General features: G+C 32.5%; 1 protein-coding gene across 2 annotated transcripts in view; it reads right to left on the bottom strand.

Moving 5' to 3' along the window:
• LOC136971278 (endoplasmic reticulum-Golgi intermediate compartment protein 3) overlaps window positions 1-16022 on the bottom strand; it is a 41708-nt gene extending 25686 nt beyond the window's left edge. For both annotated transcript variants that reach the window (XM_067265737.1, XM_067265738.1), the window contains exons 1-3: window positions 15881-16022; window positions 10560-10718; window positions 1318-1437 (exon numbers count right to left, since the gene is read on the bottom strand). In XM_067265737.1, coding sequence (XP_067121838.1) covers window positions 1318-1437; window positions 10560-10718; window positions 15881-15977 — 376 coding nt within the window. In that variant the 5' untranslated portion in view covers window positions 15978-16022. The remainder of the gene's footprint in view (window positions 1-1317; window positions 1438-10559; window positions 10719-15880) is intronic.
• Window positions 16023-18931: the final 2909 nt, after the last annotated feature.

Here is an 18931-nt window from a genome sequence, read left to right as displayed (position 1 = left end):
GACTATTATTTTTTATTTTTATTCTTTTGATGAACCATGTGGCTGATACCTCTCACCTTGAAACTGTGTACCAATGCATTGTGTAAATTATCGTACACTGAGATAATTCAGCAAACTATTGTCGTCTTGTAAATTATTTGTAAAGTGTCCTTGTTCGAATCGAATGATTAACCTCGAGTTAATCTGGTGATTGTCGTGTGTACTGGTAACTGTGTCCAGCAAGCAACAGTGTTAACCTAGATTAAGTCTTTGATTCATTGTTTCTCATTAAAGAACCCTGTTAATTCCAACCTCAGTGTTTAATTTTGTGAAGTCCTCATATGCGCATTTTTACCCAACAACCGTCTGGATCATTTCTATATATCACAGACACTACAAGTCAAGTATAAAGAAATAAATTTTGTGAATGTGTTGTTTAGCAATGATTATTAATGACTTTGAACTGTAATTTTATTATGCATTTCAGCTAAACCCTTCTTCAGCTGTTGACAATTCTTTAATTTAAACAATTTTTCCATGCTCTTTTAAACATACTCGTACATACTGTATGATAAGTCCTATATTTGTCATGTTGTGAAACTTAAGAAGTACAACAATTGGTGTTAACATTATAATAGTGGAATAATAAGTAATGAACAATTATTTGAAGCATGCAATGCCATAATGTTGTAAATGCCAAAAAACAAAGCTTTTAGAAAAAGTAAAAAACGCTTTTTCTAGCGAATGATTCATTTCAATTTTACAATAAAATGGTAAAAAATTCATTAGGTTACAAATTCTTCTAAATACCGAAATGATGTAAATATAAGCTGTAATGTTTTAAGTGCCAAAAGTCACGTGACTTGCACTCTGGCATTTTAAAAGTTATGGCTTCAACTTTAAAATACAGTCACTTACAGTGCCGATGTTGCCACAATATTTTTTTTGCAGAAGAAAATATTGCATTTAGAATTCAATTCTTCGATAAAATGCATTTAGAGAAAAATGGCATTGGACGCTTCATTTATTGCAACATCACCACAATGCTGGACTGCAATTTCTAATAATCTTTTAATTTAAAAAAACCACACAACTTCTGGCACAGACTGAAAGTTTAGGTATAGTTAATCGGGGTCTCCTATCCCTAAGCTTTCCATATCTGATCTTGTCTTTCATCTAGCTCCACGAGATTAAGGAAGGACGAACAGACAGGTGGTAGTGGGAATTTATAGGTCTATAATTTTTTTCAAATTGCGGCCCAATTATAAATTAAGATATTTACTATAAAACTGAAGTTTTAAAATCATAACTTAAATATAACTTTAAATGTAAAATAACCTTTTTCTCTTTCTGGTTTTTCAATTGGTTTCCCTTCAGTATCCAATCGTCTTTTAAAAATATTATGTTCGACATTAATATGTTGTTCGCCGGAAACATCTATGGCATCTATACTCAAAACTGAAATTAGAAAAATCAAATTTTATTTAAATAATAACATATATATTATATTATATTGATATTTAGAAAGTACTTTTATTTTAAAATAAAATAATTATAAGATAATTCCCAGAGCACAACCTCTACTTATAAACTAGAACTCTTCAAAATATTAGCAAGAGATGAAGCATGCATGTAACAAATGCATTATCTTCCTATAGTAAACATGAACTGCATAGTTAGACTCTCCTATGAACAATAATGCAAAATTAAAATTACTGACTATAAATTAAACAAATGAAATGGACAGTTGTGGCCAAAAAATAACAAGATGATTAGCCGTGGTTCAAAAATTTAGCAATATGATTGATTCATAACAGAAAATGCAAAAGCTTTGCAAATGAGGTTGTGCTTATAAACACCAAATCAATTACAAATATTTAACAAGTTTGTAAACATGGGAAGAAAACCAACCCTGTCAAACAGTGAGAAGCAAACTATACAAGATAAGCATGCTAGAAGGAAAACATTGAAGCAGACATTCAGAAATCATCCATTGAAAAGTGCCTAAAAAGAATTATGCAACAAAATGGTGTCGTCATCAAAATTGCTCCAGATAACCTAGAAAAACCACAATATATGACAAACAAGTTATAAGATGCATCTTTCTCTCCTCCAGACTTTGCATCAGCAAGCACCACGGCTAGGCAGTGATCAGCACATTTGCAAACATCAGTCTCCAGGGAAACAAGTCTCTGTTTACAAGAAATGGGATAGAAAACAATCCTCATACCGGTACATATAAAATCCAGAATATCTTCCTAAGCCTTTACGTTTCCGGTACCCAAGACAAAATTAATCACCAACTAACGTTTTCGAATCTCCTCCGAGATCTTCGTCAGGTTTTGAAAATGGAATGCAACGACAATAGAATGCTTTTGAGATTCAAATGATAGAACATCTCCAGCGTGCAATAACTGAAAACGATCCAACTTGCATTTAATATATATGAGATTATCGTAAAAATGACGCTGTCGATCTGTATAGGAATACTACACGGCTACCATTGCGGGTGCACCTCGGATATATATCGCCACGCATACGATAACACGTTGCCATCCTTGAAATTAATACATTTCCCCGATTTTGATGCTTTGTAAATCTCAAGGGTCTCCAAGGCCCTGATGTGGTCCATATCGAATGACCTTTTAATGAGGCTGGTGTTGTCAAAATCTGCCTTTACATCGGGGTCCGTCCGATTTGAAAACGTTAGTTGGTGATTAATTTTGTCTTGGATACTGGAAACGTAAAGGCTTAGGAAGATATTCTGAAGAAATGGGATTCCAACCACATGTGCCAAAGGTTAAACTCTCTTAACACAATGTTTATGTCAAGTGCAGTGGACAAAAGAACATTTATGCCGGACAAAAGAAAACTGACAAATAGTAATACTGTCTTTGAAATCATTATTGATGATGGAGGTTCCCTGTGTCTATAGATAGTTTTGTTTTGTTAGATTATGGCAATGCAACACTTAGGGGGAAAACCTAGGGGGATGCCTTCTGGGAGGTCTTTTTAAGGGTAACTGGTCCCTATTCAGGCATTACAGATGTTGAGAAAAGCTGGAAAACTCCATGTGACCAGCCCGTCCTGGCGAGACATGAACCCACAACCGAACTCTCAGTGTTAAGGGAATAGAGCCACTTGGCCACTGGTGGGCCCACCTATAGATAGATATGACATGCTTTCAGTCTAACATCCTGAAATCATCTGTGAAATTTCCAACAACAGTTATAATGTGAAAATGTATATCTGCTGCAGGTATAGGAAATTTATGCCTACTCAAACAATACATTAATTCATACACTTATCTCAAAATTTTGCAATATTTTATCTAATATCTAGTATCAAGAAGTTAAATCTGCATGGCTCATTCAACAGGGCAATACCTTATCACATACAGCCAAACATACACAGGCCAACTCATCATGTCATCTACAGATTGACATGATGAGTTGGCCAGCTAATTTGGCAGATCTAAATATGATAGAAAGCATTTAGTGTCACATGAAGAAATGAATCAGAGCATGTAAAACTGATAGAGAAAATCTGGTTAAAACATCTGAGTGTTGGTCTACATTATCCAATGACCTCAACTATAAAAAACTAATAGCCTGTTATTTGTCTATTAACCAAAAATCTGTTGTAGTTTTATCATTAACAACTAAATTCGTGCTAAATGAAGGGGTTTAATTCTGTTTCTGGATTTTAGAGTGTCTTGTTGATGTTCTTGCTAATATTTTCAGGAACTGTTTACACCAGGGTTAGCCAGTATGTAACCAACTAGACATGCTTCAAGAGCTGCATTTAAGAAGAGCCAACACTGTAGTAATATGGTGACACAATATAGCAGTAATGTTAATAATACCAAGACAATGCCACATCTTGAAGTGTAGAACATTTTCGGGACCATAAATTTTCCGATAATTACTGCACACAAAATAAAACAATTAATAATTATTGCTACATAGTTTGGAAAATTTGATTTAAATTTTATAAATAATTAAATATGCCTACCATATGATTTGCTGTCCAACATTAAACATAAATTAATGTAAAAACTTTTAAATTAAAAGAATGTTTTAATTTAAACATGGATCGGATAGCATATACAATTATAAACTTGATGTGACACATTGATTAATGGAAATTGAAGTCGTTGCCAATGTCACAAATGACTGTTTTTAGCAGGAAGCAATAATTAATGGACTTTTTGACATGAAAAATCACAAAATTTCTTTACGATGTTTTAAAATATATTTTAACATTAATATTTTTTTATTTTATAATAATCCTATGAAAAAATACAGGTAGCCCTCGGTTTATGCCACAGTTCTATTCCTACAAAAGCTGGTGCAAATCAAATCGGCATAAAATGAACCCATATTTGCAGTGAGGTATAGGGTTAGGTTCTATTGGGTTGTTTGGAAAGTAATTTCGTTTTTCCATAGAAAAATAAACACAATATTCTTATAATAAATAAATATTTTATTGAATTATATAATGACCATTTTGGTCAAATACCTCTTGTCATTGTTTCTATAGTAGCATGATTTCACATTCATAAAAATTTTGATTGTTGTTTACAAAAAACTGATCCAAGTGATTTTTGACATTGTCACTTCAAGTAAATGTCTTACAGTTAAAAAAATGTGTATAGACCAGAACAAGTAATAATCTGAGTGTCCCCGATCCGGCAAATATGGTTGGTGTGATAACACATCCCATCTAAGCTATAACAGTTTCTGACGAGTTACCAGACTTGTGTGAAATTTGGCATTATCATGGTAAAACACTAAACTTTGTTTGTCGATCAATTCTGGCCCTTTCTGTTTGATGATATTATTCAATTTGTTTACTCGATGGCAGTACACTTTCGAATCAATTGTTAAATTATCTGGTAAAAGCTCAAAAACAAATTTCTTTAAAATCCCACCATAGAGAGCATCTCTCTTTAATAACATGTGAAAACCATATATTGAGCTTTGAAACGAAACCAATTTGTTTTAAGCAATAATAAACGGTTCAATTTAACAGATTTAATCTCTTAGTGATTTCACGTGTTGTTATATGGCAGATTGCTTCAATCGGTACCTTTATTTTGTTTTCGTTTGCTTCAAATGACCATCCAGAATGTGGTGTATCTTCGATATTAAAATTGCCAGAACGCAATTTTGTAAATCAGTTTTGGCACTGTCTTTCTCTCAACACATCTTCTCCAAACATGTACCACAATTTTTTTCTTGTTTGAACAGCATTTTGGTTTTCTAGTTATAAAAAAGCAAAATATGCCGAAAATGATGCTTTCGATTTTCCAAATTTGATGGGACGCCAAAAAAAAAAAACAATTGTACAGAATCAAACAAAATTTTTTACAAATAAGCCTTAAAATGTCAGCTGTCGAAGTATATAATGAAAACGTGATTTAAAATAAAATCGGCTGGTAAAAGTACATCTAATTCCTCTAGTAATAAAAAAACAAAATTACTTTCCGAACAACCCAATACATAAGTGAAAAATAAGCAAATAATTTTGTTTATTAATACAATACAAAATACATATATAAATTTAATTTTTAAAATTTGTAAAAAAACTCACTTTTGTAGCAATACTTTTGTAAGCAAGTTTGAATTTAAAAAAATTCTACTGTATTATCCAAAATAAGATTCGCGAATTTGTGAGAATCAAATGCTTAATTCATGTCGTTTGTATCCACAAGTATATCTACTTATTTTTATAAGGAAGTAAATACATTCATTTTGCACAAAAGGATAAACTTGTATTTTCTAACTTTATCCAAAATAAATATATTTAATTTTATATACTAAAATTTAAAATTTGGATATTATTTATTTATAAATAAATCATTTAGTTAAATTCATTAATATAAAATTTATGAATTTATTTACCCTTTTCATGTATTGTAAACTGTTAACAAGAAAATGATAATGTGAAGTTTACAACTTTGATACTAAATGAACAATTTACTAATGGATGTAGAATTATCAATCAAGGAAATTTAAATACACGCACGTTTTTTTCTTAATATGATGAAATTGCAAACATTCAATATGAGTATCATTGGTGAGGCATAGAACATTTAGGCAATATTCCAAAATGCTGCCACATATTCTGCAGTACATCCACATCGACTTTTTTCAATAGCAGCTGTTATTCTTTCCATCATATCATCAAGGGCTGTACCAGTTTAATGTACAAGAGATTTTGATGATGTGGTTACCTTAAGAAGTAGACTGTGTTTCTTTTGTCATCTTTGATCAATCCTCACAGAAAGAAACTGCAGGATTGACGTTGGGCAATTTAGGTGACCAAAAAATAAAACCTCCGTCAGTCAATCCATGTGTTTTGTTAGCGAGGTTGAGGCCGAAGTTTTAAACACGAAAATGTGTGCGTCGGACATTCCGCGCTGCTTTCCTGTAAGCCTACAAGTTTGACAATGGCATTTGGAATGTCGAGCATGATTCCACTTACTTTCCAAATGTCATTGTCAAACTTCTAGGCTTACAGGAAAGCAGCGCTGAATGTCTGATGTACATGTTTTCACGTTTAAAACTTCGGCCTAACCTCACTAGTATTGTCCCATTTTACAGAGAATTTGTTAAATCTTTCCGAATACCTGTTATATGATCCTTTTTCTTCGATGAACCAACAGTGACTTTCATTGCCTCCCTAGACATTCTAAAACACTTCATCTATCGCGGCTGGAATGAATGCAATTGCGTATCATCTTTCAGCAGGATGATGAACCTCTGATTGTCTGCGAGTCTTTAACTTTGACATACCCAATTCTTTTTTTTTGTTTTTTTTATGCTTAAAAAAAAAGCGCACAAAACTTAATGTTTCAATGGTTAAACATTTATAAATAATGTCATTAAATGAGCCAAACATTCTGATTTAAAATATTGGAAATTTGTATTTCAAAGCTAGGCATGAGACAGGCTTACAAAATAAGCTGAGTAAATTCTCTGCTATAAAAGTAGGAATGATAGTACTTCCGCATCCTGTGGTTGACTTTTTACAATGGATAAAAAGCTATAAAAATAATTTTCAAATGTCCTGTATTCAAATAATTTATAACAGATCTGTTTCAATAAGAGTATTTTTTTTTTTTAATTGTAAATCTTAATTATTATCTGAAATTATTTGAAAAATTGGTGAATGTAAATCTAATTGTCTTAATAGTTATTTTATTATTTCACAGCAAATTTCATCATAAACAATATATCTAATATATAATTTAATAAATGTTATGATAAACAACATTTAACTAATATTTAATATTAGAAATAATTAAATAATTATTTTATTATTTCATAAAATTTTTTATAGTAGTTTAACATCTTTATAATTAAACACTTGTTCTTCAGTTATTAACTGTAACACTTGGCATTCTCTGCAAAATTACCATATGTTTTATTAACAGGAAAACATGTTTATTTTATACATATTAATTTTACTCTAGTATATAAGTTGTTAAATCTAATTCGCTTTTAACATTTTATAATTAAACTAAAAATTATAAACCATCATATACGAGCAATTATTTATTGTGACATTGTCACAATGCCAGCCTACAATTTTAACCATATTTTTAATTTATTTAATTTAAATTATATGCTCTGACACTTCAAATTATTAGTAGTGTCTTGCCCCTGTACAGTACATCATACTTTTTTTTTAACAATAGAGTTGTGCCGATCATCTATTAAATGCTTTTGGGGAAATTTTGAACTGAAAAACCACGACTCCCGGTTTGCATCAGAAGTTCGTATATAGTTAATCAAGGCCTCCTGCCTGGAATGTTTCCATATCTGGTCTCGTCTTTCGTCTATCTAACTCCATTCTCGAGATTAAGGAAAGACGGACGACGGCGGGAATTTATAGATCTACAATTTTATCAAACTGCAGCCCAAAAAGTCAAGTCTACAAATTATTGATATATTTCAACAATGAAAGTTTATGTATAGCAGGTACAATGAGAGATTGCACTTGGTCAATACTAAATGTGTCTATTTTAGGGGAATGGGATAAAGTAGTACTCTCTGCATCAAAATTTTTCTCTACTGGTTTTTTTTAAAACCTCTCTCAGAGAAAAAAAAATTCCAAGAATCTCCTAAAACAGTTTCCATTAAAGAGGCAGTTTCCATTAAAGAGGCATTAAAGACTATTAAATAGATAACTCCTCTGGCCCTTCCCTACTTTCCCAATTATCACCAGGCTACAGAGAGTTTTAAGAAAACATGACGTATTATAACCGATAAAACTCGTGGGGGATAAGTACTGGCGCACATAGCAAAATTACCACAAAACTATCCCATCCTGTCACTTTAGCTCCACTAAAATAGGAACAGTTAGTGTTGACCAAGTGCAATTTCTCATTGCACCAACTATACCTATTTATTGGTAAAGAAAATACACACAACACACACAGAAATAGACACCATTATTATAAAATAAATTTTTTCTGTCAATGATATCTGTGTAAAAAAGCCCTTGCTTAACCGAAGAAATAATTTTTATAAAATTGAATAATAATCAATTTAATTTCTTGAAATTTTTCAAAACAAAAATTTTTGATTTATTTCATAGACATTATCAGAATATGAGCTCTTTAGAGGAAAATAAAAGAATGTAAGAAATGTTCCTAAAAAAACAGAAAGAATGACAGAGTAGGAAATGCAGGAGATCAGCGGGGTGAAGATAATCAAAAAGAAGAAAGATAGGATGAGGCAAAAGTGAAAGTAGAGCTATGATGACACACAAACAAACACTCTTAAAAACCTTTTAACCACAGCCGTTTTTTACTATTATTCTAACGTTTTAAGACTGTTTATTTATGTGTTTACATAACACAGTCATAGAAGAATTTAAAGAGCTATGATGAGAAGAAAAGGAAGACCCACAGTCCTTCATCTGGCTTGGAGTGACATTTTCTGGCAAAATTCAAACCCAAGTTTACCAGAAAGGCTGATGCCTTTACTTCTTTGGCAGGAGTGGCATTACATACAGATGAAAAAAGGCAACATCTAGGGCCTTGCACTTAAGGAACTTTGCAAATTTGATGCTATATTTTAGTAGTTAAATCATCAAATTAGTAATTATTTTAAATCTAATTGCACCAGTATCTGTTGCATCTGCAGATCAATCATTTTCAAAGTTAAAATTGATTAAGAAATACCACCTGAAACAATGCATCAAGAGAATTTCATCATTTTCAATCTTATCCATTGAAAAATATTGCTACAAAAGTGGAGTTTTCCTCTGTAATTAATGAATTCAGAACTGTTAAAAAGCAGGAGAGATGTTTTTAGGTGAACTTCTGTACACCATTGTAAAAGTATTGTAAACATTTTTCAATGCCAAATGACTGTCATAACACATTGGACTCTTTTTCAGTTATTATTAATAATTAAATTTTAAGTACGTTTATAAGTATATATATATATATATATATTTACACCATGCTGGGGTAAAATGATAGCTGACCAAGTGTCACAGTAAGTGATTTTAGGGCTGTGGGCATAGGAGTCATTCCCAGTCAGTGCTGTGAATAACTATAGATGATTATATCTAAGATTAAATATGTCTGGAAGCAGAGAAACACTCGGGGGTACAAGCAGTGTAACTGACAATGCATCCACATGGTAAGAGGGAGTTGTGAGTTAGAGTCCCTTTCAAACTTATATTCAAATTTTATTCCAAAATGAAGATCCATTGAGGAAACATTAAAAAACCTGATGATGGACTTAGGAAAAGTTCAAAAACGTTTGTTTTTGTTTGTTTTGTTTTCATCATCTACATACCATAATTGGTTCAGAATAAGTGATTAACTATATCCTGGTGTGGTGAGTGGTTGTTTAGAGTCCCGCTCTGGGACGATTCTTTTCTTCCAGAATACTCTAAATTATTTAATAAAATATTAATTATAATTATTAAATTTAATAAGAGATGGTGCCTAAATCTACTTCTAGTAACAAATTACCTAAAATTTAATTATTAATAGTCGCCGAAAAACAGCACAATGCATTGCAGCAATTGCTTGGCATTGATTAATAACGTCGGCTTTTGAGATGTTTATATATGTGTAAACATTTTTATTACTTCATTGTGTTTTACTGTCTGTTTCTATATTAAAAATGTTCATATTATTGTAGACTTAAATAAATCTAATCTCTACCTCCATTGCTCTTTCAATGAGCCTTACAAATAAATTTTCCTGAGGGCTCACAAATCATAGGGCTGCCACTACATCTTAACCATATGGCATCTACTTACATCAATTAACATATGTGAAGAATTTTAAGTATTAATTGCCATTATATAATAGCAATTAATACTTAAAATATTATACCGTCTATATTTGTTAATAACACTTTTATTGTTTTTTTATTTTCACTCATTGACTAATTCTGTGTAGCAAGAAGTTACTACCTCCAACAATAGAATTAATATACCCCATGTAAACAATCAAATGACAATATGTATATATCTATATATATAAATGAATTTTTCATTAGACAAATTAAAAAATAATTTAAAACTTAGATTGCAAAATGACTTACATGAACACATAATATGAGGAAACACAATATCCATATTAATACGTAGCTTCTCTCCTCTCGACATATCTACAAACAGCTCCTCGGTAATCTCTGTGCTTAAATAATAATGCAGTTCTGACAGAAACAACAGCACCATAATAATTCCACTCACTGCAGTAACTAAATAAAAAAAAAATGTATTCTAATTAAGAGAAGCATAATCAACATTATATGTTTATTACATTGCTTTATGTCAGTGATTCCCAAACTTTTTTGAGCCCTTGGTTCCATAAACTTATATCCGACGTCCCCCCAACAATATCCTGGCACTTCTAACCCATTTTCCCTAGTGTGATAAAGACTTGGAAGTATTCTTAGAAAAAACTTTTCTATGAACTTCACGTTTTATGTCCTTACCATACATTGTTCTCCACATTTGGAAACCATTAAATGCAATGTTTCTTCTTACCTGTTTTAACAAAGGAAAGGAAAAGGTTATAAATGACCCTAACTCTTGCCTATGGTTACCATTCAGTACCCTGCCCCAGCCCCTCTCACTTGTTTCTTTTTGACCCCCCTAGATTTACTCACTGCCCATAGGAAGGTGGCAGTTCCCACTTTAGGGAACTGCTGCTTTATATAATGTAATTTTGATTTACATCAGAGTTGTGTTCCCAAAAAACAGTGAATAAATAAAGATCTGCACAAAGTAAGATCAATTATCTCATAGAAATATATTAAAATCTTTTTTTTTTTATTTTATATTAGCATAATTTTAATTTTTATACAAATAACAAAAACAACAACAAATGTAAGTTTTGTTATTCATATAAAAATATAATATTAACAATATATTACATGTATTATAAGGTTGTTTCAAATTCACATATACTGTGTGTGTCCTATATACCTCAAAAATCAATACTGATGCTTTAAACAGATGTCCTTTATATTGATAAACACGGGACATTCCACAAGATCGTCTTTTAACTAAAAGATCACAATAAAAATTCTGCATTTTAACTCTATGAATTCATTACATAAATTTAGACTTAGTTTTCAATTAAGAAATTATGATTTAATTCAAGAATTTATATCATATTTAGTTTTGAATCTTTTGACTTGTTTATGTAATAATAGTACCATATTTTCTGGCGTATAAGACGACTTTTTGACCCAGGAAAATCTTCTCAAAAGTCAGGGGTTGTCTTATACGCCAGGCGTCGTCTTATAGGACGAGTATATCCCAAACTCTATATTTTACTGTAACGGTCGGGGGTCATCTTATACGCCAGAAAATACGGTAATTATGTATGTAAAATATACATATACTCATATGAAAATATATCTGGTAACACTCCCATTTTACAATTTCCATTTTTAAGACAGATATGAATCTTGTAGTCTAATGGTATAAAATATTGTACTCAAATGCAATATTTTTTATAATACACAAATGAATTAATTCAATAAAAAAAAGTGTTAATAAACAAGAATTAGCACTTTCATTTATTAACATTGTCTTTATTAAAGGACAGTTTGCTGATTTAAAAAGTTTTTGTATGCTTTTGTTAGGCATCTTAGATGTAATATTGGTTGACCATCAACTTAATTTTACATGCTTCTGATAAACAGCACTGAGTTCAGTGTTAAAGTACGTTAAATTAAAAGAGATGTTGGACTATTGCGTGTCAGAAAATTAGTGGTTATTTATATGAGGGCGAGTCCAAAAAGTAACCTTAATATGATCACAAAAATTTTTAAATCTCATTGGGACAGCTATAATTTTGAGATATCCTGTCTTCAAGCATTCAGACTTGGCATATGCATGTAGGCCAGCCATTACATGGACTGTGTTGTCAACAGATCTTAACAAAGACGGTGGTGTCCGTACAGATTTGCTCCAATGGGGAACAGGGTGGTTATTCAGTTTTTGAGTAGCAAAGTTACTGGTGATAAATCGTGGGCTCATTACTTTCAGCCAGAGACTAAGCAGCAAGCAGTGTTGTGGTGACATTCCACAACACTGAAACCAAAAAAAATTGTGTGTTACTCTTTTTGCCATTAAGATAATGCTCACACTTTTCTGGAACCATAAGTGTTTAATTCTGGAACATTATATGCCAAAAGGATTATCAGAGAATAATACTGCATATTGTGACTTGCTTCAAAATCATTTGAAACTTGCAATAAGGTTCAAATGTCATGATTTGCTCAGTTCTGGTATACTGTGACAACATGACAATGCACAGCTACCCACATATCTTGTATGATAGCCCAAATAATTATGGATCTGCTTATGGAATGTCTTCCACATCCCCCTATTCACCTGACCTTGCACAGAATGATTATCATATTTTTGGACCACTCAAGGAGATTCTTGGTAGCAAGAGCAGGTGGAAGATTTCTGTGATGTCAGCATCAAGAAACTTGTTTCCAGGCTGATCAAATGCATTGAGGTCCATGGTGACTACATTAAAAAAATAAACAAATGTATGTTCTAAACGTATTATAAGTAAATCTAAAATCTATCCCTTGTTTAATGCACAAAATTAATTGCAGCAATCCCTTTATATACATGGCAGAAGTTTTAACGTGGCTTTATTTAACATAGATACCATATTTGATTTTGATAACACAATTTTGATATCGTCACCCATGGGAAGCACTAATGCCACCTAGTAAGTAAAGTAGTAACATTGAAAAGAGGGATTGTTTAACTGTTGATGATATTCAAATAAGTTAACTGTGTTTTGTCAAAGTTAAAATTTGCTTGTTTATAAAATTATGGCTAATACTTTTGAACACCGCACTAAAGATAAGAATAAATATTATACAGTGATACCTTGGTTTTCATCGATAATCTGTCCGAAAACAATAGGTGAAATCCGAAACCGACGAAAGCAGAGGCAATTATTTCCATATGAATCAATGTAAATCCAACTAATTCATTCTAGACACTCCAAAATACATACCAAAAACACATTTTATAGAGAATTAATATAGTGTTAAATACTAAAAGCAATAAGAAATTAACATAAAAGACTAATTAGCATAAAGATAAAAGCATTAAGATTAAAGATAAGATAATTAGCATTAAGATGAAAGCAATGGAATTGTTCGGCTAGACATGCGGGGTAATGTCTGGTCTTGTAGACGCTAGTTGAACATGAGCTTCTAGCCTATATTGCCCCGTGGTAAAGTGTGATGTAATTGTCATGTAATAGTAGTTGTATGCATTTATGGATGGTTGTATCGAGGGGAATAATGCCTTCCGGGAATCCGTTTAAGGGTAACTGGCCCCTATACAGACGTTATAGACATGGAGAAAACCCAGAAAACTTCACGTAGCCAGCCTGCCCTGGCGAAGCGCAAACCCACAACCAAACTCCCATTGTTCAGGGAACAGAACTGTTGGCCAATGGTGGGTCATTGCAGGGTAATGTTCACACAACGAGAAATAACGCCACACTGCACCAGAAAACGTGTGGGTTGCCCTTTGTTTTCGCAAAATTAGCAGTGAGGTCACTTGAACACGCCAACAAAATCTGAGGCAATCGACAAAAACGAGACTTTTGTTGACTTTGGTTTTTGTCGAAAAATCGACAAAACCCAAAGTCAACGAAAACCGAGGTATTACTGTAATGTGTGTAAGGTTTTGTAGTTACTGTAGCATATAAGACCAGAAAATTACAATATTCACTGTAGCAAGCATGTGGTGTATACCATAATTCTCTACAAAGTAAAGCCACCTGTTATTGCCGGTGCTCCTATTTTGGCCACTTTTTTATTTAATTATTTTCAGCTTCTTGCCACAGATTTTGCATATTGCTGTTTTTACTTGTCTTAATGAGTTTTCAATGGCTGCCTATTGCAAGGAAGCCAATGTAGTAATCCGTAAGTTTGTTAGTCTTTCATTTACTAAAATTATAATACAGAATTGAATTACACATTTATCTCCTATATAACATACATTTGAATACTTAGATAATTGGTCACAAATGGCATGTAACAATTTTTACTTTTTACATGTTCTGGCAATGAAAACTGTCATAAATGGTTTATCAAGTTTCATTTGTGATCTCTTATTATTCTAAAGACTTGGTTTGTTATTTAGGTACGTACATAATTGCCTATTTTAATTAAACCAAAAAAATTTTTAATTAAAATATTTGAAGGCCATAAAATAAAAATTTACATAAACAGTGATCTGCTCTGTTATCACCCATGGATATGACCATTGATGAAACAGTAGGGCTGCCTTGTGTCCTGTATTTGAATATAAATTACACGCTATACATTAGAAACAATTAATAATAGGAATTATAAAAAGCAATGGAATAAGATGAATGATGATGAATAACAATAGTTTCAATGTCAATTGGCAAGAGAATGCTCTTGCAAAAGATGGAGAGAGATACTCAATGCTGATCTGAGAATATAGAACAGTTCAGGATGCAATGAAGTATGGTAAAGTGTTATGACTGCAGATAAAGATCTCATCAGATGATGATGATGATGGTAATTAGCCATATACTCTGATCAAACTTTCTATTTTATCTTCATTTTTTGTCGACATCAACACTCAAGTCGGGTTCCCGGAAACGAACGTCGAGTCATGCCGATTATATAACCCGATGTCCATTTCCGGGTTCGGAACTCGTTACAACACCGAATCTACTAGATATTTGATATCTCGTCATCGATCATTATTATTACTCGATAAGGACATCATCGCATTCTCTTGCATAGCGCTATTTAAATTTTCATCTATCCGAATAGATACAATGTGATAGTCCGGTACCATTGCTAGACCCAGAACTCTCGGTTCCTCAACTATCCCGTCATCTTCAGGTTTTAAATGTTCCAAGCTCCGTTTTCAACCATTTTCCCGGCGGGGCCACATCAAACAGTTTTGGCTCCCAGGTCAAACCTCAGACCCAGCAGCCAATTCAACATTGGTTTCAAATAAATTCTGCAGGCTTTTAATTCCACGGAAGACACCAAGGGGCTCTTCCGTGGAATTAAAAGCGTGGCACGTGCCCGCCCCGTTAGTTACGTCTCAGTTTCTCGGGAAAAATTCGTAAAAGCGTGGATCTACCGTTCAACCAATGCTTGTTAGATCAGATTATAAAATATAAAGCGAACAACAGCCATCGAGAAGCAAATAATTACATGTGGCGCTGAATCGGGGCTTTTTAAATCAAGTAATAACATTTATTAATATATTTTTTTTTAGTATTTCTTTAAGCAAACACATCCGGGAATGGAGACGACATCAACGAGGAATTCACGTCGTGTAATTTCGATTTTCCCCTCAAATTCTTTTACGTTGGCTTTACCTGCGGCTCCTCCGAACGTCTTGATGCGAAAATCTTCCAAAGTTTTCGGATAAGCATCGAAATTTCTGATCTTCTCGAGCAAGTTTCCCACCCGCATGTCGGCCGACCGTCAAAACAAACACGATACGATTAATACGCATGCCTGACTGAAAGCGACGTCGTCGGTCGATATCTTCCCTAAATCCTAGGGAAAAATCCCTTTCGCGAAAGAAAGGGGGAATTTGTAGGGAGAGCAAATATTTCATATTTTATAAATATATATTATATATATTACGTATTGTAATAGATTTATGCACATATTGGGCTGCAATTTGAAAAAACTGTAGATCTACGAATTCCCATGGTCGTCCGTCCGTTTGTCTTTTCTTTAATCTCGAGAACGGAGTTAGATAGATGAAAGACGAGACCGTATATGGTAATCTTAGGGGAAGGAGGCCACGATTAACTTTATACGAACGTCCGGAAGTTACGTTATTTCAATTCAAAAATTGTTTCCCTTGAAAGAATTTAGATAATGATCGGCATTACTCTGTTGCTAACAGGGAAAGTATGATGTACAGGGGTAAGACACTACTAATTCGAGGCGGAGAGCATTGTGACGATGTCACAATAAATAATTGCTATTGTATCCGAATGTTTTAATTTAAAATTTCCTATGGTGAGAATCAAAAATGAATATAGCGAATTTGTCATGGAAACACTTTCGGGTACAAAGAAACACATTACATCTAACAGCCGAAAGAATTCCATTTTTATTAGTTAACTGTCAAAAAATTAACCGGCAACGAGTTGCTCGACTTTCCCGACAACATTTAAAATTTTGGTGGTGCCATCTGTTATATTTTATTTTTAAAACTTTTTATTTTTTTTAACTATTATAGAATGGCAAAAACCTTAATTTTGAGGATAGGGATGAGTTTTATAAAAAAGAACAATTGTAAATGCTAAATAACGAGTAAAATCGTCATTAGGTCGGACCAATTGGAGATACGCGCGAACCTTATTATCTCCCCACCCCGACGACTTTTAACCATCAAAATTTAATAGCATCAACCTCCCTAATAAAACAAACCTCCCTGCAAAATTTCAGAAAATTTCGATAAAAAGTTCAGGAGTTATATAATTAACCTGTCCGATGTTCAAATTTTTCTCCGTTGCGTGTCGCTTCGTGTTGAATTTTTCTCCGTTGCGTGTCGCTTCGTGTTGAATTTTCGTCGATTTTAAACCTAACGAAAATTTTTATAATAATAATCGAGGCTATCGTATCGTTAAAAATTATTTCTGCATTTTGTACAAACAAAATAAATATATTGAAGAATATAAAAACATGAAAATTATACTTTAGAAGTAAATTTAGTATCAAAAACGTTCGATTCAGCACGACACAGTCCGACTGAAAATTCGTTCCGATTACCGGCGATTCCGATTAACGAGTCTCTACTGTATTATAAAATGTATATGCCATTCGTTTCACTTGTGCGCATCATATGCGTGTCACAAATTACCTAGGCACGTCGAAGATCTCTGCCGCGATATTTACAATTATTTTAATTCTAGCCCAAAAAGAGTTTGCGAATTCATCCAGTTTCAGCAATTTTGTAATATTAATACCCACAAAATTCTACATCCATAGCAAACCAGATGGCTTTCAGTTCGTGGTGTAGTAATTCGAATCTTAGAACAGTACGCTGCTCTAAAACTATATTTTACCGATGCTGTCAACGGTAATGACGTCTTTGCTGCAAATAATATACTGCAAAAATTGAACGATTCAGTTTCAAAGTTATTTCTAGAATTTTTGGATTATGTGTTGCTTCTATTTAAATGTAGAAATGCAATCCGAGTCCCAAAATTGCATGTTTTGTATGATAATGTTTGCCTAGTTTTGACAACAATTTATGATTGCTTCCTTCGAAGAAATTATATGACAACCACTCTAATCGAAAATATTGATTTTAAAAATCCAAGAAATTACTGTATTTAGCTATTGAAAACATGCATTTTGGAGCAAAAGTCGTCGCTTCAATGACGCAACTGAACCTTGCAGATGAACAGATTAAATTTTTTCGACTACGTTGTTTGGATTTATACATTGAAGGCTGCGCCAAAATTACTGTTAATTTCCTCTTAAAAACAACTCTATAAGAAAATTTACGAATAGAGACTATTATGAAATAATCAAGAAATACAGTCGTTTAGCAATGATGTGCAAGTTTTCTGGCGAAATATTAAAACTATTACTCTGGGCGATGAAACACTTGTTTTTCCAGTGTTGTCTCGTTTTGTTGAGAACTATCTTGTGTCTGCCTCATTCTTCAGCTAATGTGGAAAGAATATTTTCGTCAATAAATCTGTTAAAAACAAAACAAAGAAATAAACTGAGCTCTGAAACAATCACTGGCTTACTTCTTACTAAACTATTAATTGGAAAAAATTACTTTTACGGTTTTCCTGTGAAAGATAATTTAATTTCAAAAATAACAAATAGTGTTAAACAACATAGAAACGGAAGATATTGAATAATAATAATAATTATATTAATAATAATAATAATAATTATTATTATTATTATTATTATTCAATATCTTCCGTTTTTAATAATAATAATTATTATTATTATTAATATCTAAAAAATAAAAGATTTCATTTTGTTAGAAAAATAAAACAAAATGTACCTACTTAATTAGTGAATTATTATTTTTTTACGTAAGTGTTCTGTGTTAGTTTTCTGTTTTTTGTTGTTTTATAGTTTATAATAAGATAAATGACGAAATAAATGTTATTGTTTAATGTTTGTCTTTCTGCCACAAAAAGTCGATCTACCGAAATCTACCGAAAATTGCCTAAGAAATCTACCGATGGCAAGCAAATCGGCGTGGCAACGTTGGCGGAAGATTCAAGTTCGTCAGAGTTTGTCTAGGAACTTCAGGCTGTCATAAATTTCGTCTGGTGACTTCAAGAAGACATCAAGTTCGGGTTGGAACTTCAGGTAGACGTCAAGTTCCTCCAAGTTCGTCCAGGGACATTAACATATTGGCTTTAGCATTATGC

The sequence above is a fragment of the Centruroides vittatus genome, unplaced genomic scaffold, assembly GCF_030686945.1.
Source record: "Centruroides vittatus isolate TY-2023 unplaced genomic scaffold, ASM3068694v2 contig_2433, whole genome shotgun sequence".
Lineage (NCBI taxonomy): Eukaryota > Metazoa > Arthropoda > Arachnida > Scorpiones > Buthidae > Centruroides > Centruroides vittatus.
This window is presented reverse-complemented; position numbering and strand designations above follow the sequence as displayed.